A 20,444-nucleotide genomic window follows, 5' to 3' on the forward strand; every position below is an offset into this window, starting at 1 on the left:
TGCTTGTTATCAATAAATCATCTGCATATTGTCTTAAAATCGATCCACCAGGAAACTCAATATCTTTCAAATCTTTTTTTTTTCCAGTATTTGGGCGAATATGGTAGAGACCCAGTAACCCTTGCAGAAGTCACGTCCGTGTTAACGGCTGTCATTTCCAAGTAAAGCAAATTAGGGCTGGCTCTTTTCATCTATTGGAATGCTAAAAAAAAGAAATGCAGCAGTTAAGTGATCACAGTAAAATATCCAGCCCAATGCAGTGTTTGCAGAAGGATCAGGTACCGCTGGAGGAGGAGTCACCATATGTTGACTGATAGTCCGCAAATCTTATACAAAGGCTATGCTGGATCTCCAGCTCTATCTAGTTTATTCTTTTATTATTATTATTATTTTACAGAGCGTATGGAAGTATCATATGGTAAAACACATACTCTCAGAATCCCCCAGCTATATCTCAGTCTATTTATTTTTATATGCTTTTCCTGGCTTCTTGGGGAACTGGATACTGTTTTACTGCTGGTGGGGTTCCTCCCTTTGTTTTCAAGATCCCAGGTTGGGCTGAAGCTGGTAAGTCAACATCCGTACTGGTTTTTACTCCATTTAACACTTTGGGTACTTTCACCCTGGGGTTCGGACCTTAGGTTTAATCACACTCATCCCCGTAATTATTGAACCCGTTTCACTGGGTGATAAACACAATTCGACATCCAGGGTTTGCAGAAGATCTCTTCCCAGGACACGTGCTGGAGATACTTCAGCTAATGCAAATCTCCCCCATACACTTTTGTTTCCTATTGTTACTAATCGGAGTTCACTTAAGCTTTTTCTCTCTTTTGCTTTCTTCTCCAGTGATTCCATGTCTTAATACCCTATCTTTGGTTTCAAATCCTTTTAGGGTAAAATTTAAAGGAGATAACACGGCTCCCATATCCACTAAAAATTCAACTTCTTGTTCCTCCGCTTTTCCTATTATATATCCCTTCTGATCCAAGTGGATGCCTCACAAACTAAAAATCCCTAGATCTTATCTCCCCCAAGAGCTGTCAGAATCTCCCGCCTGTAGTCATTGTGAATGATTTCTTTCACGCACTAACTCTTTGCGCTGGTAATTTCCTTCCCTAGTCAGGCCTCATGGCTGAAGGGGGCATTCCCACTGCAAGTGTTTTAAATTCCCACGATAGCAACACTCTCTTCTTTCGCTCTGTTCTCAACTTCTTCCCTTGCTTCCTGGTCTCGACGAGAACCCCAGGCTTGGCCTTTCTCCTCCTCAATCCCTTTCTTTCACTTACAAAGTCCCTACTAGAGCCACTACTTAAAATCTTTTGTAAAGTTTCCCTTTGCCAGCCTGGCGTATGTTCTTTAAAATACTTTCATGTGTCGGGGGCTGCTTGATCTACAAAAACACTAGTTGCAAGCGCATCACTGAAGTTTCATGGGGTCATTCCCCCATATTTTAGCAGGGCTTGCCAAAGCCTCCCCAGGAGTCGCTAGGATGTTTGTCTAGCTGCTGTCTACATTCCTGTACTTTAGTCCAATTTACTCTTACCTTGCCATATACCCTCATTGGCTCTGCTAAATTTTGGAGTCCTGTTTGGCATATGGCTCCATCTCCTGCATTGTTATAATCCCAGTTTGGATCATTTGCCAATCAGGAATTTCTTTTCCCTCTGGCCTGCTGAGCTAGTTCTGCATCCTTATTAACTATTTTATCTAGGTTATCTAGTTAGAATAATTACCCCAAAGAATCTGGGTATCTCCCCAGCTTGGACTGAATCCTGTGCATATGTTAGAAAACAGCTGGGCACACCGCTCAGCGTCCTTCCTTCACCTCAGCATTTTCCTTCCCCAGAAAGCTAGGGGAGCCCAGCCAGGGCTCCAGGGCTGGTTGGTTACCACATGCAGCACAGCAGCAGGGAAACTGGCCCTTCCCATTCCCCTGACTGTAAAGCAGGCGAATTAGTCAGCATGTTAGAGACCATAGGATAGAGTCCAGCAGTTGGTACAGTAGGGGTAGGAGGAGAAGGAGAAGGAACGACAGGTAGATTGTCTGGCATGTGAAATGGAGCAGACATTTTTGGAGCACGGTTTGGGGTGCAAGTTTCTGCCCATATAAACATCACCTTTGGTGGGGTCCCTTTCCTCCCTCCCTCTTGGCTCAATTGCTCCCACGCCCAAACCCAGTTATCCCAAACATAGCAGTAATTCATTTGAGTTGGAAACCTGTCTTCTAGACAATACCACAGAGAAGTTAATTCTCCTGATCAAAAATCCCTTGCAGTGGCCACCGTTGCACTGGATTACCATCTTTTGTTGCAAGCAGCCAATCTTGCTGGTATAACGTAACGTAACTGTGCGCTCTTTTGACAAGCCGGCCGTTCCATCAGTCTTTTTCCCTTTTCCTTTTCATGTTTATCTTTTTCTAGGGCCAAAATCAGGGGTTCAGTCGGGGCTAAATTAATCCCCCACTGTTTCTGCCACTCACGATGTTGTCTTCACGTAAAGAACATACCTTTACACCTTACTTCATCCCATTTTGTTCCCTTCTCAGAAACAGCATTAATTGTAATGAGGTGTTATAGTCTAAAATACCATTAAAATTTTAAAATCACTGTGTCCAGGAGAAGGTGTGCTGAGGGAAGAGGGAGGAGGGAGCAGCCATTGGAAGGGATGTAGGGTGCCCTATGGCTCAGGTGGGCCTGACAGTTTCACAGCATTTCTGTGTCTTTCCCATACAACACCAGTCAGAGGTTGAACACATTCCCCTTCTGCTGGTTTCCAGAGTCCTTCAGATGGAACTGCAGGAGGTTGCTCTGCTCTCCCCTGTCTTCCAAGGAGATGTCCCATCCCAGGGCGTCCCACAAAAGACCTGCAGAGCAAACCACCAGCATTGCCTTCTTGCAGAAGGAAGTGGACCCTGCACAGTCTGCGCATCACCTCTCTGCTGTTCATGCACTCCATCCCCTTGCATGCTGCCTCACTGAGGACTGAGCTAAGCAACTACTCCAAGCACTTCTGCCTGCAGGTATCTTGCTGGGTCCATCCCTGAGGTCATGCGTCAGCTCCTGCCTTTTCCCTTTGCCTATCACATAATTTTATTGTGACTCTTTACACTTCATTTTGAGACTGCTGTCCTGCTTGTTGGGAACAGGATAAAACTGGACCTTGTGCCCGACAGAGTTACCTTGCCCCGACCTGACTGGCTCTGGAGGCTCTTGAGTCTCCTTTGCAGGGCCAAGGCCTGAACCTGGTCAACAGCCACGTAGCTGTTCACATGGCACACTGCTGCCGGTGAATTAGGTACCTGGATGGTCCCCTCCACAGAACGGATCCTCACGCTCTGGACTGAGCCAGACTGATGGGGAGCAAGAGCATGGGCTTCAGGGCTCCCCTGCCCACCCTAAGGGACAGGGAGGCCGAGAAGCAGCTCAGGCCAGCCCCAGCCATGCTTCACTGCTCCGCAGCTGGAGCTCCTGCCTGCCCCGTGCTGGCTGTACTGGTACTGTCTGGCCCTGGGAAACACTGGAGCTGAGGGGAGCTGGCCCATCCATGGGGCATCCTAGCCATCCACTGCCCTTCTGCCTAGGGTGTCCGTCCATCTTCCCGTGGGTAGTCTGGGTCAGGGACCTTCAGGACAGTTCTCAAACTCGGGGTTTGTCGTGTCTTAACAGAGCACTTAACAGAGTGTCTTAACAGAGTCTTTGTGTCAGGAATTTCTGCCCTTCTTGGCGAAGGCAGCAGAGGGCCCAGGAAAGGATGGGCTGAGCTGCAGCTGGGCTGTGATCATCAGCATGTCCACCAAAGTGGGCTCCATCAGGCTGTGGCTCAGGATGCTGGAGGCCCCCATGTACCTGTACCATTCCAGCAAGGTGACATGTGAGGGGATGTGCTGGGCCTGCACCTTGGGATGCTAGAGGCCCCCATGTACCGTCCCATGCCAGCAACAAGATGGGGTGCCAGAGGATGTGCAGGGGCTGCTCTGATGGCCCCGTGTACAGTGCCCACGAAGGGGAGCCCATGGGACCCCCCCCCACACACACACACACCTGCCCCAGGACATCCAGCCTCTGCCTGGTTCTCCCAGCGCAAGCACAGAGACTACCAGCCCTGGGATCAGCAGCATCCGGAACAGAGCCTTTTGGGGTGGTTGTGCCAATGCTTTACTGCAGGGTAAAGTCCTGTTTCCCGGCCACACACAGCTTCTGGCTAGCGAATACCACCACTCCTGCCTACAGGCACCCCAACATCCGTCCACTCCTCTGAGTCATGCTGGCAAGATGACGCCTCTTCCAGGCTGCACAGGATGTAGTGAGAAGGGGCATGGCTGCAGAGTTCAAGGACAAGGGGATCTTGTGCACAGTGATCCATCCCGGCTCGGTGGAGACTGACATGGGGACCTGGAAGATACTGTGGTGTGCAGGGAAGGGGCATCAGGACTGGGTCCGCCCATTCCTCCGTATGCCGCCATAACCCCACCTCTTGGGGAGGACAGCAGCACTTCAGTCCTGAAGCCCTAGAGCCAGCCTCTGAAGTCTGTCTCTCTACACACGCAGAGGTGGAAGGTCTGGAGCTGCTCCGGTGGGGCAAGGAGCAGGGGCCATAGGCCATGGCAGTCCTGCCAACGCTGGGTCCAGGAAAGAATAGCAGGGAGGGGAGTGGGGGAAATGACAAAGGGCACCCAGAGAGCCAAGATCAGTTGGATCATCTGAGGGCATCGAGCACAAGGGCTTCCGGCTGCTGCCGCACACTGTGACAGACGGGTAGATGCAGAACACATGCCATTTGTGATACATCTCAGGAGAAGAGCGTCTCAAAAGCCTGGGGGAGTACCAAGAGGATTGGTGTGCTGGCCTGAGGGACAAGATTCATGATGATGAAACGCTAGGATAGATGTGCTATTGCAAGAGGTGTGCAGCCCCCAGCAGAGCCCTGCTGTGAGACATGGCGTATTGTGGCAGATGTGCCGTTGTAATGGATACGTCACCACTGTAAAACCCCCCATGACAAATAGGTGCCATGCTGTATCTGCTGTTGCAGTGCACATGCTACCTTGACTGAAGTGTTTCATGACAGACAAGATACCATGAGAGATGTGCTGCCCTTGGCAGAAGAGCTGCAGGTGTGATTACAGGGCAGTAGCTGTGCCATGGCAGCAGGTGTGGTACCATGGGGAAAGAGTATCACAAGAGAGGATGTTGTGTGATGACACCGGCTGCCAGGACAATATCCTGGACCAGAGCCAGCAGCAAGCAGGCCACAAGCTGTGGTGTGCCGGCTGCACGGATATCCAGGCCCCAACCCACCCATCAGAGCAGTAAGGGGTGGGAAAAGGGCTCCCATGACCACCCTTCCCTGCTACAGGTAGGGGAAAAGGGAGCAGCAGCACCCCAGGCCATGCATTTGGCACAGACACATGGCCACTCAGCCCCTTCTGGCCCGGACGGGGCCCAGGTGCGTCTCACAGCCTTGCTGATGGAGGCCTGGAGTCAGAAGCAGTGCCTGGAAGCATCTCACTCCTCTGCTCAGGCACCCCTGGGGTGCATTTGGGGCCTGCGGGCAGGAGTGGGGACCACTCCCCATTGGCCCCAGGCTGTCACCATGGGGCCAAGTCTCACTGGCCCTGGGCTGTCAGTGTGGAGCTGGCCCCAGGGGAAGTGCGAGGACCCAGCTGACCTGCCATGTCCCCACGCATCCACAGCCCAACCCGCTGGCGACCCCCAGGGACATGCTGGGAGCCCTTCTCCACCCTCGACATGCATGCTGCCAGCAATGCCTGGGGCATGTGCTCCGTCCCTCTCTGAAGCAGGCGGCCTCACGCGCACTGAGCCTGCCTCCTGCCCTCCCAGGGGCTGGGGGTCACTGTCCTCAGGCTAGAGCTCCCCTGTTCCCTGCAGGAGCCTTGTCCAGCTGGGCATGCCCCGGGCACCATTCCGCAGCCCTCGCCTCAGCTAGCAGCCTCCACGTCCTGGGTGAGCTGCATCCGCAGAGCATCCAGACAGGGACAGGACATGCCACCCTGAGCTCCCTGATGGGTTGGTAGCTTCTGGCTGAGCCTGAAGACCAGCTCTCCTTGCACTGCCCCTTGCCTGTGCGAGTGCCTTGCGTCCCACCTTGCGTCGCTGGGACCAGGAGTTCCCGGTGGGCTCCGGACCCGTGGCAGAGGATGCAGGAGGCAGGACACAGTTTGCTGTAGAGCAACCCTCTTTTGCAGCCCCAGCTGCAAAAGAGGGTGCATGAGTTCCCGTGACTCCCCAGCCCCACTGAGCTATCCCAGGCTGGAGTGGTGTCCACGTGGCACCTGAGCACAGCCAGCTGGGGATAGGGAGCCTGACGGCTGCTCAGGGTCTTTGCCAGCCCTGTGCTGCCTTCCCTCAGCACCCATGTGGGCCCCACAGCCCCTGGGGTGACCCAGCTCCTCAGAGACAGGCACCAGCCTGGGACACCTGCCCCGGGATAATTTGCTTCCTGGAGACCATGTTTCCAGAGCACAGTTACCTTCCCACGGAACCCACAGGCCGTCACTCATGGGGATCCCCATGCACAGCCATGAGTCAGGAGAGCTAGCCTGGTGGCACTGCTACACAAAACGCTAACGAGTCCTGTGTAGGAAGAAGGCTGCCCTCTGCAAGTTCATACCACCCCACACACATCCGGTTGCAGTCACAGATGGACACGGCAGCACTGCTGCTCATGGACATGGGTTTATTGAGGACATGGGCACGGCACAGCGCAGCGCAGCAAAGGGACCTGCTGCCAGGATCCGGGCATGACGCTGGGCTGGCGTCTCACCAGGGCAGTGCTTTCCCTTCCCAGTCCAGGAAAGTCCCCGTGTCCTTCTCGGAGAGGGAGCAGAGCACATTCAGCATTCCTTGTACGCTCACGTCCACCGTCAGTGGGGGCTGCAGGGACAGAGGAGAAACACAACTTTGTGCCCAAGGCCTTCTAAGGGTCAGAGGCTCCTGCTTTGGCCAGCGCCTCCCTGAGCCCATGGCTCCCTGGGGTGAGTGAAGTGAGGAGACAGCAGCACTTTGCAGGAAGGCTCCCTGCCTGCCATCTCCTTCCCTCCTGTACGACAAGCTCCGAGCATTGTCCACACAGCTCCACTGGAGCCCGGCAGCTCTCAGGATGTTTGGTACACAGGACGCTCTGGGTTCCTGAACAACGAGGTTCTTCTGGGCCTGCCCCAGAAAAATCCTACCTTGTGTCCTGCTGAGCTCCCCATGTCCGTTTGCACCCAGCCAGGGTGGAGAGCAGCGCAGAGGATGCCGTGTTGCCGGTACCCCAAGGACTGGCACTTGGTGAGCATGTTCAGAGCAGCCTGCAAGGAGGCACCACAAGGATCACCGTGGGGAGGACAACAGTGCCCTCCCCTAGGGAACATGTGCAGACCCCAAGGCAGGGGCAGAGGAGGGCAGGCAAGCAGAGCTCCCTGCGACACACAGTGCTGCCACAGTCTCCAGGCACAGCCACTCAGCACAGCAGAGAATGAGGCTGGGAAGTGGTATACAGCATCTCCTGGCATGGACAGGAAGGAGGCGAGTGCCATGAGAGGGAGAAAGGGACTCCCGAGAACTGTTGCAAGTGGAGAGAGATGTCAGGAGGGAAGGAGGGAGGGAGGCAGGGGAGTCACAAGAGGACTTGGAGGGTGTTTGGGAGAGAAAAAACCGTCAGGGCTCATGGTGTGCCAGCATAGCATGGCAGTACCTTGCTGCAGCGGTATGAAATAGCTTGCCCGTAATCCCACATAAAAAGATCCTCTATGGAGCCAGCAGAGCTGGACATGTTGATGATGGCTGCCTTGCTGCAGCTCAGCTCAGAGCTCGAGCTTCCCTGGGCAGCCTTCTTCAGCAAGGGCAGGAATGCCTGCAACGAGAGGAAAGAAGGGCCTGTGCGGATGCACTTCAGGAGATTCGAACTGCTCCTTCCACACTGCATCACGTCAGCACCAAATCAGTGAGCAGATTCCTGCTCTCATAGCCTCAGACCACAAGGTTCCTGCTCCTTTGCACTGACCCATGACTACTTGCACTCCCCATCTGAGCTGGAGAGTGCAAGGCCCGTTGTCAGGACGAGAGCCCACTGGGCTCTGGAGCAGAGAGCAGGCCCTTCCCTTCAGCCCTTCCCACCCGCCTGGGATCTCCCAGCTCCAGGAGCTGGAGCCAAGGGGAAGCAATGTTCTCTGGAGCAGAGCTGCAAAGCCACAGGTGGGGGTTCTCACCTGGCTCACCAGCAGGGGCCCAATCGTGTTGGTGGCATACACTGGGGACATGTTCTCCACAGTCTCAGTTTCCAAAGAGCTTGGTTTTGCAATGCCAGCGTTGTTGATGAGGAGGTTCAGCCCAGAGTCCTTCAGGTGCTCCCTGACTCTGCCTGCAGCTGCCTGGATGCTGGCGGGGTCGGTGACTTCTACAGGGCCAACACAGAGCGAGGTAAGTGGCTGCTTCCCCTTTGTGCCTCGCATGACGGCCTGATGCGAGGGCACAGGAGCCCCATGTGCCCTCAGGGATGTGCTGGGGCAGGAATCAGGGCACATGGGAGAAAGGGGGCCCCAGAGGAGAGAGGAGCGCAGGGCCACTCCCTGCCAGGCAGGAAGGCAGGAGTCTCCGGCATGGCTGGAGACAGGCTGTGGGCAGGAGTGACAGCAGTGGGCCTGCTTCCCCCACTACGTGCTGGGACTGTTGGCACCGCTCCCACCTCTCACTGGGTTGCTGCGGTGTGCACAGCATGCCAGGTGAGTGGCTGGGCTGTGGGAGCAGACAGTGCTGGTTAACGAGGGGAGCCTGGGCAAGGGCCCCTCACCCTTGGGGCACAGCCAGGAGCACCTACCAAGCGGGATGATGACCAGGTTGGCGTGCTTGGAGGCCAAATGCTGTAACTCCTGCAAGAGAGGGCACAACAGAGAGGCAGGAACACCTGGGCAGACGTCAGCTCTCAGCCTGTCCCAGGCACAGCCACTGTCACTCCTGCTCTGTCCCTGCACTGCCCCATGCCCAGCACCCTACCCTGGGTGCCCTGCTCCAGCCGGACAGGGCTCCGTGCCTCCTGCACACGTCGCATGCCACTACTTCACCCTCTGCCCTCCTGTGGCAGACTCAAGCCTTTCCCTCTAGCCCTTGAGGAGATGAGTGCCAGGCTGTGCCAGGAGCTCCCTGCCTGTCCTCTAGGAGCCCTAGCCTCTCTGCACACCCCATGCGCAGCTCGTCGCGCGGCCGTGCCAGCTGGGCTGCCCTGTGCCCTGGCAACTGCGGTGCAGGGTTGCAGCTTCCCATCTGAGCCCTTACAAATCTTCTCCTGGCCCAAACATGCCCCCCGGGCAGCACGTGATGGCCTGTGCTTCCACCCCCCAGCAAAGTCAGCTCCGCTGAGCCTCACCTGTGCTCGCTCTCCCTTGGGGTCCCGGCAGGCTGCAAAGACCCACTCGGGTGGGTTTGACATCTGCAGGAGCTGCTTGACAATTCCCAGGCCGATTCCTCGATTGGCCCCAGTGACCAGAGCAGAGCGGACACAAAGCCCTGCCATGCTGCTGCTCCTCCTGCCTCTGCTCTAGCTTGCCTAGCTCACTCACTTCCCTAATGCTTCTTACAGCCTCTTCGACTGCCAGCCCACCCACTCAGGCTTGCGCAAAGACTTTGCTCTAGGTACAGTCTCTCCAGCTCTCTAGGACCCAGTTCCTGCCTGGGCACCAGCCCTCATCTCTCCAAAGGGCAAAAGTCACTTGGCTTCTGAGCTGCCTGCACCTTGGCCCCGTGAAGCAGGAGCAATGGGGCAATCTGCCCAGGAGAAGGTGTGCTGAGGGAGGAGGGAGGGAGCAGCCATTGGAAGGGATGCAGGGTGCCCCATGGCTCAGGTGGGCCTGACAACTTCACAGCATTTCTGTGTCTTTCCCATACAACACCAGTCGGAGGTTGAACGCATTCCCCTTCTGCTGGTTTTCAGAACCCCTCAGATGGAACTGCAGGAGGCTGCTCTGCTCTCCCCTGTCTTCCAAGTAGATGTGCCATCCCAGATTGTCCCACAAAAGCATACTGTGGAAGCAGTCCTGAGTGGAGCAGCCCTTCTGCTGGGGTTGCAGGAGGACTCACGGGCCCTCGGTTGTCTTTCTGCAAGGATAAGCACCTTCGTCAAAGCCCCCCTGTCCACCACGCCCATAGGAGCTAGGTGCAGACAGCTCTGCACTGGCACTAGTGGAGCCGGATCCTGCCACCAGTGTGCTGCCCAATAGCTTGGTCCAGCTTTACAGCCAGGACGTGCAGTGTGGGACTGTACGCCTTTCACTCATGAGCACAGACAGCCGCATTTCACTTACAGGGGCTTTCTGTGTTACCAAGCTAGGCACAACTCGAGTCAACTTTCCACGCAAATGCAACCACACCTCTGCTAAGGATTAATGAAAGCTCCGTTGTGTTCACACCCAGCTTCGTGTTTGCACAAAGGGTGGTTCTAGTGTTTCTTATGGAATTATGCTTTTCTTTGTTAGCCTGGGGAATGGGTGCATGACTGAATTACCTTTAGTATCTTTAATCTATCGTGTCGTAATAAATGTGTTGGCATTTATGCCATGTCTCTAAACCTCCTGATGGATCTATGGGGAACTACAAGCCATTTTTAGCTATCTCGGACAGTGCATAAAGCCGTTCCTCTTTTTCCAAGCCCATGGACGGTTCTCTGGTCCAGACTCCTGAGGTCTGAATCTCACCAAAGTTCCTCAGCCAAGGGCTTCTTGTAAGCTGCTTGTAAGCAGCTGAAGATTGATTTTTCTTTCACTAACAATTCTAATAAGGCAGCGGTGAAGCTTAGTTATAGGTGCCATTGCTGCTGCTGTTATGTTTATGGGAATCTCCGATAGGCTTTCCGAACTCTACTGCACTTTCCCGAACCCTACAGCTTAGGGCTGGGTGGTGACTTTTCATCTGGAAATAGCGGACCCTTTGGCTGTCCTGATTGGGACATGAGGAATGGAGGAAACTTGCTGCTCCAGTAAGTTTAGTAAACTGCAGTTGTTACCGTAAGTCGGCAAATCAAACTCTCTAAGACTCAATTTTGAAGTGTCAGAAAGCAGGCATTCTTTATCATGACAGTGCCAGACGCGCAGGGGATCTCTCCACCTCATGTGTGTGCCAAGGCATCTAGCTTTAGAGATTAAATACAACTACTGCATACATATTCATCATTTTTCCAGGAATTCATCAACATATTCATTACTTACCCTAGAACTTCATTATCATATGTAGATGTCTTTGATGCATGGACATTCCTCCCCTCAGGTGGTCTTCTAGGGTCCTCTGGTGGTCGTCGATAGTCTTCCTCACTGTGTCCTTTAGTTGAACTTATTATTTCTCATGCATGCTTTATTCACTCTTGGCCCAGTTGCACAATACTTAATTGTCTGAAAAATGTTACAGCCAGCAGAAATTCCTCTATCTATTCTACTCAAGGACAGGATACGATGAAGTTCCTTCATCTTGTCAAACTCAATATAGTTGTCAGCATTGCCTCCACACAGGAGGAACCATCCTGCTCCTTGAGGGTCAGTATCAATCCCTCCTTTTCTTTTGAGGACTTATAGCTAGCCAGCTATTACCCTCATTATATCGGTTTGCTATAGCTAAGGCAAAGGTTAGAACAACAATTTCGGCATTGAATCATTATACAAGCAATTACACATATAGTTATAATAAAAAGAATTAGCAAAAATAATTTCTTCAACCAGTTCCAATTTGGTAAACCATGAAGTTAATTTGTGCCAAATTTCTTCAGATCCTAGGGAGCTACTATCTTTTTGCACTTGCTGTAATATACCTACTTGTTGTTTTATTATTCCAAGGTCTACATTTATTCTCCTTGTCTCATCAATGTATGTTCAACAGCTAGAGTTCACAACAGCACATACTCCTCCACGGGAGGCTGACATCATATCAAAAGCCATTCTGTTTTGCAATTCAACCTTTGAAATCTCCGTTACCTCTTTTTGTGAGGTATTTATTGCATCTGAGGTGCATTTCCATTCCTTTCCATGACTGCCGATGTATTCACTATAGCTTTCTCTAATTCACTAACTCCCAGCCAGGGGATGAACCATCTAACAAATGAATGGAAAGCTGTAGATTGAAATGATAGCGGATTGGGAGGTACCGCTCTTCTTTCTCTTCCTGTAGGTGTTCTCACCCATCCTACTCCCTGCAGCTCAGATATTATCCTAATTCTGGGGAATATCACCCCTAACGTACAAGTACCTATCTACCAAGGAGGTAAGACTTTACAAGCCTCATTTCCGCACAACTAATACCTCCTAAACTCTGTGGAGTTAACACCCCTGCAACATCACCAAGTTCACTCGTAACAGTCTGACTGATTTCTTCTACTATATATACATCATTATTGCAATTGCCATAATCTGGGTCATAATAAAACCCTTCGTTTACAGTTATACAGGATGTATCATTTTCATCCCACCAGACCACAGAAAGACTTAAATGTGTGAGTGGACCAGAGATGATAGTCCAATTACTTGTATGATTCCACTCTGTTTTCCTTTCTTCTTCTTCTTCTTCTTTTTTTTTTTTTTTTTTTTTTTTTTTTTGTGTGTGTGTGTGTGTGTGTGAGTCATTTAAAACTATTCCAGCTAAGGATACTCACTGTTGATTACTGCTTTGGGGCATTTGTGTACATATGCAGCAATCGTTCTTGTGTAATATTTGAGTGGTATTTTGAGCTAGGATCAAATATAAATTTTGGTCTCAACGTAAGGTTTTCCAAGCTTGACTAGCAGCAACCAATAGTAATGGAAGTAAACCCCAGAGGTCCATAATAGTTTCTTCTTATCTTAAGTTTAAGAGGAGCCTTCTTAACTCTAGAATAATGGATCCGTGGACCTTTGCCCCAAACTTTAACAGCTGTTTAAGTTGTTAGAACTTGAAATGGTCCTTTCCACTTAGGTATCAATATAGAATTTTGAGAAAACCCTGACTGTAAATTATGCGCTTGTACTTCTGGAGGTACAGGCTGAAATCATTGAGCCTGTTCCCTTTTCTTTTTAAAACTTTCTTGTAATTGAAAGATACACCGTGTTCACCGTTCACCTCCATCTAAGAGGCTGGCTCGGGCCAGGATGTAAGTTCCTGGTATTGCTAAATGTCTTCCAAAGAGAACTTCTGCTGATGACAACCCCAAGGGTTGTTTCGGGCCATTCTGGGTGTCCCACAGAACTACCCAAATGAATGAACTAAGACCAGCCAGTTCTAATTGATCCTACCCACCGCTGCCGCAGCAGCCACGTACACTCAATCCCAGGGAAGTAACTGCAGAAGGGCATCCCAGTCCCGAGGGGTTCCACAAGTTGGCAGATCCACTGTCACCTACCTGCAAAGAGTCCAGCACAGCCTCTGGGGCCAACCTGTTCACATCCTTCAGGGGAAGGTGGAGGCGGAGTCACTAGGCCTGATGCTGTTCTCCTTATGCAGTCGCAGTCCCTCTGCAGGGTACAACTCTCCTCCGTCACTGTTACGACGATCGATCACGCACACAGTCATGGGGAAGGTGACTGAACATGCCCAGCGACAGGTTCCAGGTTCACTGCCTTGAGCGCTCTTCAGCACTGAAGAAAGGAGTTTGAGTGACTGTGAATAACTGCTTTACTCTTGTAACAGTGGTCCTAAGGAGAGATTGTAGAATCATAGAATCAGTAAGCTTGGAAGGGACCTCTGGAGACCATCTAGTCCAACCTCCCTGCTCAAGCAGGGTCACCTAGAGCATGTTAGACAGGGTTGCATCCAGGTGGGCCTTGAATATCTCCAGAGAAGGAGACTCCACAACCTCTCTGGGCAACCTCTTCCACTGCTCCGTCACTCTCACAGTGAAGAAATTCCCCCTCACGTTCAGGCGGAACTTCCTGTGTTCAGTTTTTGCCCATTGCCTCTTGTCCTGTCACATGGGAAATCTCATAGCTGGCGTAAGAAGGAGTTAATTTCAGACCGTAACAATTAACCCTGTCCCAGCAGCGAAAGCAGGTGTTGTCTCTCAAGGTCCTGACAGAAGGAGTTAAGCCCAGAGGACCATAATTAACACTGCCCCTTATCTCAAAGTCCTGATATCCTCCCTTCTGGAGTGTGAGGCACAGGAATGCAGGACTGCTTGTAGCTGCAGTGAGAACACCTCTGACTTACACAGGGGTATAGACAGTGTCACTTTCTAGGGTTTCAGGTATGTGGCTTGTTGTGAGGATTTTCAGCTATGGCTTTTATCCTTTCTGGATTAATTATTTGCTGTCCCTCCTTCAGAATGAATCTCCAATACTTCAGCTCTGTGCAACACAGCTGGAGCTTAGATGGAGATGCACAATGCCCTTTAGTTGCTAATGCAGTTGATAAATATACAGTATCCTTTAAACAATCATCAGAATTTTGCTTGTTATCAATAAATCATCTGCATATTGTCTTAAAATCGATCCACCAGGAAACTCAATATCTTTCAAATCTTTTTTTTTTTTCCAGTATTTGGGCGAATATGGTAGAGACCCAGTAACCCTTGCAGAAGTCACGTCCGTGTTAACGGCTGTCATTTCCAAGTAAAGCAAATTAGGGCTGGCTCTTTTCATCTATTGGAATGCTAAAAAAAAGAAATGCAGCAGTTAAGTGATCACAGTAAAATATCCAGCCCAATGCAGTGTTTGCAGAAGGATCAGGTACCGCTGGAGGAGGAGTCACCATATGTTGACTGATAGTCCGCAAATCTTATACAAAGGCTATGCTGGATCTCCAGCTCTATCTAGTTTATTCTTTTATTATTATTATTATTTTACAGAGCGTATGGAAGTATCATATGGTAAAACACATACTCTCAGAATCCCCCAGCTATATCTCAGTCTATTTATTTTTATATGCTTTTCCTGGCTTCTTGGGGAACTGGATACTGTTTTACTGCTGGTGGGGTTCCTCCCTTTGTTTTCAAGATCCCAGGTTGGGCTGAAGCTGGTAAGTCAACATCCGTACTGGTTTTTACTCCATTTAACACTTTGGGTACTTTCACCCTGGGGTTCGGACCTTAGGTTTAATCACACTCATCCCCGTAATTATTGAACCCGTTTCACTGGGTGATAAACACAATTCGACATCCAGGGTTTGCAGAAGATCTCTTCCCAGGACACGTGCTGGAGATACTTCAGCTAATGCAAATCTCCCCCATACACTTTTGTTTCCTATTGTTACTAATCGGAGTTCACTTAAGCTTTTTCTCTCTTTTGCTTTCTTCTCCAGTGATTCCATGTCTTAATACCCTATCTTTGGTTTCAAATCCTTTTAGGGTAAAATTTAAAGGAGATAACACGGCTCCCATATCCACTAAAAATTCAACTTCTTGTTCCTCCGCTTTTCCTATTATATATCCCTTCTGATCCAAGTGGATGCCTCACAAACTAAAAATCCCTAGATCTTATCTCCCCCAAGAGCTGTCAGAATCTCCCGCCTGTAGTCATTGTGAATGATTTCTTTCACGCACTAACTCTTTGCGCTGGTAATTTCCTTCCCTAGTCAGGCCTCATGGCTGAAGGGGGCATTCCCACTGCAAGTGTTTTAAATTCCCACGATAGCAACACTCTCTTCTTTCGCTCTGTTCTCAACTTCTTCCCTTGCTTCCTGGTCTCGACGAGAACCCCAGGCTTGGCCTTTCTCCTCCTCAATCCCTTTCTTTCACTTACAAAGTCCCTACTAGAGCCACTACTTAAAATCTTTTGTAAAGTTTCCCTTTGCCAGCCTGGCGTATGTTCTTTAAAATACTTTCATGTGTCGGGGGCTGCTTGATCTACAAAAACACTAGTTGCAAGCGCATCACTGAAGTTTCATGGGGTCATTCCCCCATATTTTAGCAGGGCTTGCCAAAGCCTCCCCAGGAGTCGCTAGGATGTTTGTCTAGCTGCTGTCTACATTCCTGTACTTTAGTCCAATTTACTCTTACCTTGCCATATACCCTCATTGGCTCTGCTAAATTTTGGAGTCCTGTTTGGCATATGGCTCCATCTCCTGCATTGTTATAATCCCAGTTTGGATCATTTGCCAATCAGGAATTTCTTTTCCCTCTGGCCTGCTGAGCTAGTTCTGCATCCTTATTAACTATTTTATCTAGGTTATCTAGTTAGAATAATTACCCCAAAGAATCTGGGTATCTCCCCAGCTTGGACTGAATCCTGTGCATATGTTAGAAAACAGCTGGGCACACCGCTCAGCGTCCTTCCTTCACCTCAGCATTTTCCTTCCCCAGAAAGCTAGGGGAGCCCAGCCAGGGCTCCAGGGCTGGTTGGTTACCACATGCAGCACAGCAGCAGGGAAACTGGCCCTTCCCATTCCCCTGACTGTAAAGCAGGAGAATTAGTCAGCATGTTAGAGACCATAGGATAGAGTCCAGCAGTTGGTACAGTAGGGGTAGGAGGAGAAGGAGAAGGAACGACAGGTAGATTGTCTGGCATGTGAAATGGAGCAGACATTTTTGGAGCATGGTTTGGGGTGCAAGTTTCTGCCCATATAAACATCACCTTTGGTGGGGTCCCTTTCCTCCCTCCCTCTTGGCTCAATTGCTCCCACGCCCAAACCCAGTTATCCCAAACATAGCAGTAATTCATTTGAGTTGGAAACCTGTCTTCTAGACAATACCACAGAGAAGTTAATTCTCCTGATCAAAAATCCCTTGCAGTGGCCACCGTTGCACTGGATTACCATCTTTTGTTGCAAGCAGCCAATCTTGCTGGTATAACGTAACGTAACTGTGCGCTCTTTTGACAAGCCGGCCGTTCCATCAGTCTTTTTCCCTTTTCCTTTTCATGTTTATCTTTTTCTAGGGCCAAAATCAGGGGTTCAGTCGGGGCTAAATTAATCCCCCACTGTTTCTGCCACTCACGATGTTGTCTTCACGTAAAGAACATACCTTTACACCTTACTTCATCCCATTTTGTTCCCTTCTCAGAAACAGCATTAATTGTAATGAGGTGTTATAGTCTAAAATACCATTAAAATTTTAAAATCACTGTGTCCAGGAGAAGGTGTGCTGAGGGAAGAGGGAGGAGGGAGCAGCCATTGGAAGGGATGTAGGGTGCCCTATGGCTCAGGTGGGCCTGACAGTTTCACAGCATTTCTGTGTCTTTCCCATACAACACCAGTCAGAGGTTGAACGCATTCCCCTTCTGCTGGTTTCCAGAGTCCTTCAGATGGAACTGCAGGAGGTTGCTCTGCTCTCCCCTGTCTTCCAAGGAGATGTCCCATCCCAGGGCGTCCCACAAAAGACCTGCAGAGCAAACCACCAGCATTGCCTTCTTGCAGAAGGAAGTGGACCCTGCACAGTCTGCGCATCACCTCTCTGCTGTTCATGCACTCCATCCCCTTGCATGCTGCCTCACTGAGGACTGAGCTAAGCAACTACTCCAAGCACTTCTGCCTGCAGGTATCTTGCTGGGTCCATCCCTGAGGTCATGCGTCAGCTCCTGCCTTTTCCCTTTGCCTATCACATAATTTTATTGTGACTCTTTACACTTCATTTTGAGACTGCTGTCCTGCTTGTTGGGAACAGGATAAAACTGGACCTTGTGCCCGACAGAGTTACCTTGCCCCGACCTGACTGGCTCTGGAGGCTCTTGAGTCTCCTTTGCAGGGCCAAGGCCTGAACCTGGTCAACAGCCACGTAGCTGTTCACATGGCACACTGCTGCCGGTGAATTAGGTACCTGGATGGTCCCCTCCACAGAACGGATCCTCACGCTCTGGACTGAGCCAGACTGATGGGGAGCAAGAGCATGGGCTTCAGGGCTCCCCTGCCCACCCTAAGGGACAGGGAGGCCGAGAAGCAGCTCAGGCCAGCCCCAGCCATGCTTCACTGCTCCGCAGCTGGAGCTCCTGCCTGCCCCATGCTGGCTGTACTGGTACTGTCTGGCCCTGGGAAACACTGGAGCTGAGGAGAGCTGGCCCATCCATGGGGCATCCTAGCCATCCACTGCCCTTCTGCCTAGGGTGTCCATCCATCTTCCCGCGGGTAGTCTGGGTCAGGGACCTTCAGGACAGTTCTCAAACTCGGGGTTTGTCGTGTCTTAACAGAGCACTTAACAGAGTGTCTTAACAGAGTCTTTGTGTCAGGAATTTCTGCCCTTCTTGGCGAAGGCAGCAGAGGGCCCAGGAAAGGATGGGCTGAGCTGCAGCTGGGCTGTGATCATCAGCATGTCCACCAAAGTGGGCTCCATCAGGCTGTGGCTCAGGATGCTGGAGGCCCCCATGTACCTGTACCATTCCAGCAAGGTGACATGTGAGGGGATGTGCTGGGCCTTCACCTTGGGATGCTAGAGGCCCCCATGTATCGTCCCATGCCAGCAACAAGATGGGGTGCCAGAGGATGTGCAGGGGCTGCTCTGATGGCCCCGTGTACAGTGCCCACGAAGGGGAGCCCATGGGACCCCCCCACACACACACACACACCTGCCCCAGGACATCCAGCCTCTGCCTGGTTCTCCCAGCGCAAGCACAGAGACTACCAGCCCTGGGATCAGCAGCATCCGGAACAGAGCCTTTTGGGGTGGTTGTGCCAATGCTTTACTGCAGGGTAAAGTCCCGTTTCCCGGCCACACACAGCTTCTGGCTAGCGAATACCACCACTCCTGCCTACAGGCACCCCAACATCCGTCCACTCCTCTGAGTCATGCTGGCAAGATGACGCCTCTTCCAGGCTGCACAGGATGTAGTGAGAAGGGGCATGGCTGCAGAGTTCAAGGACAAGGGGATCTTGTGCACAGTGATCCATCCCGGCTCGGTGGAGACTGACATGGGGACCTGGAAGATACTGTGGTGTGCAGGGAAGGGGCATCAGGACTGGGTCCGCCCATTCCTCCGTATGCCGCCATAACCCCACCTCTTGGGGAGGACAGCAGCACTTCAGTCCTGAAGCCCTAGAGCCAGCCTCTGAAGTCTGTCTCTCTACACACGCAGAGGTGGAAGGTCTGGAGCTGCTCCGGTGGGGCAAGGAGCAGGGGCCATAGGCCATGGCAGTCCTGCCAACGCTGGGTCCAGGAAAGAATAGCAGGGAGGGGAGTGGGGGAAATGACAAAGGGCACCCAGAGAGCCAAGATCAGTTGGATCATCTGAGGGCATCGAGCACAAGGGCTTCCGGCTGCTGCCGCACACTGTGACAGACGGGTAGATGCAGAACACATGCCATTTGTGATACATCTCAGGAGAAGAGCGTCTCAAAAGCCTGGGGGAGTACCAAGAGGATTGGTGTGCTGGCCTGAGGGACAAGATTCATGATGATGAAACGCTAGGATAGATGTGCTATTGCAAGAGGTGTGCAGCCCCCAGCAGAGCCCTGCTGTGAGACATGGCGTATTGTGGCAGATGTGCCGTTGTAATGGATACGTCACCACTGTAAAACCCCCCATGACAAATAGGTGCCATGCTGTATCTGCTGTTGCAGTGCACATGCTACCTTGACTGAAGTGTTTCATGACAGACAAGATACCATGAGAGATGTGCTGCCCTTGGCAGAAGAGCTGCAGGTGTGATTACAGGGCAGTAGCTGTGCCATGGCAGCAGGTGTGGTACCATGGGGAAAGAGTATCACAAGAGAGGATGTTGTGTGATGACACCGGCTGCCAGGACAATATCCTGGACCAGAGCCAGCAGCAAGCAGGCCACAAGCTGTGGTGTGCCGGCTGCACGGATATCCAGGCCCCAACCCACCCATCAGAGCAGTAAGGGGTGGGAAAAGGGCTCCCATGACCACCCTTCCCTGCTACAGGTAGGGGAAAAGGGAGCAGCAGCACCCCAGGCCATGCATTTGGCACAGACACGTGGCCACTCAGCCCCTTCTGGCCCGGACGGGGCCCAGGTGCGTCTCACAGCCTTGCTGATGGAGGCCTGGAGTCAGAAGCAGTGCCTGGAAGCATCTCACTCCTCTGCTCAGGCACCCCTGGGGTGCATTTGGGGCCTGCGGGCAGGAGTGGGGACCACTCCCCATTGGCCCCAGGCTGTCACCATGGGGCCAAGTCTCACTGGCCCTGGGCTGTCAGTGTGGAGCTGGCCCCAGGGGAAGTGCGAGGACCCAGCTGACCTGCCATGTCCCCACGCATCCACAGCCCAACCCGCTGGCGACCCCCAGGGACATGCTGGGAGCCCTTCTCCACCCTCGACATGCATGCTGCCAGCAATGCCTGGGGCATGTGCTCCGTCCCTCTCTGAAGCAGGCGGCCTCACGCGCACTGAGCCTCCCTCCTGCCCTCCCAGGGGCTGGGGGTCACTGTCCTCAGGCTAGAGCTCCCCTGTTCCCTGCAGGAGCCTTGTCCAGCTGGGCATGCCCCGGGCACCATTCCGCAGCCCTCGCCTCAGCTAGCAGCCTCCACGTCCTGGGTGAGCTGCATCCGCAGAGCATCCAGACAGGGACAGGACATGCCACCCTGAGCTCCCTGATGGGTTGGTAGCTTCTGGC

The 20,444-nt window shown here is 52.0% G+C and overlaps 1 protein-coding gene across 1 annotated transcript; it reads right to left on the reverse strand.

The window, feature by feature from the left end:
* Window positions 1-6,686: 6,686 nt before the first annotated feature.
* On the reverse strand, window positions 6,687-9,516 carry LOC134146224 (C-signal-like). The gene is made up of 6 exons (XM_062586505.1): window positions 9,370-9,516; window positions 8,824-8,875; window positions 8,216-8,403; window positions 7,702-7,860; window positions 7,196-7,315; window positions 6,687-6,896 (listed from the first exon to the last, which is right to left on the reverse strand). Exons 1-6 carry the CDS (start codon window positions 9,514-9,516, stop codon window positions 6,783-6,785), a joined length of 780 nt encoding a protein of 259 aa, XP_062442489.1. The 3' UTR covers window positions 6,687-6,782.
* Between the last annotated feature and the right edge of the window lie 10,928 nt (window positions 9,517-20,444).

Source organism: Rhea pennata, chromosome 13 (assembly GCF_028389875.1).
Source record: "Rhea pennata isolate bPtePen1 chromosome 13, bPtePen1.pri, whole genome shotgun sequence".
In the NCBI taxonomy this organism is placed as follows: domain Eukaryota; kingdom Metazoa; phylum Chordata; class Aves; order Rheiformes; family Rheidae; genus Rhea; species Rhea pennata.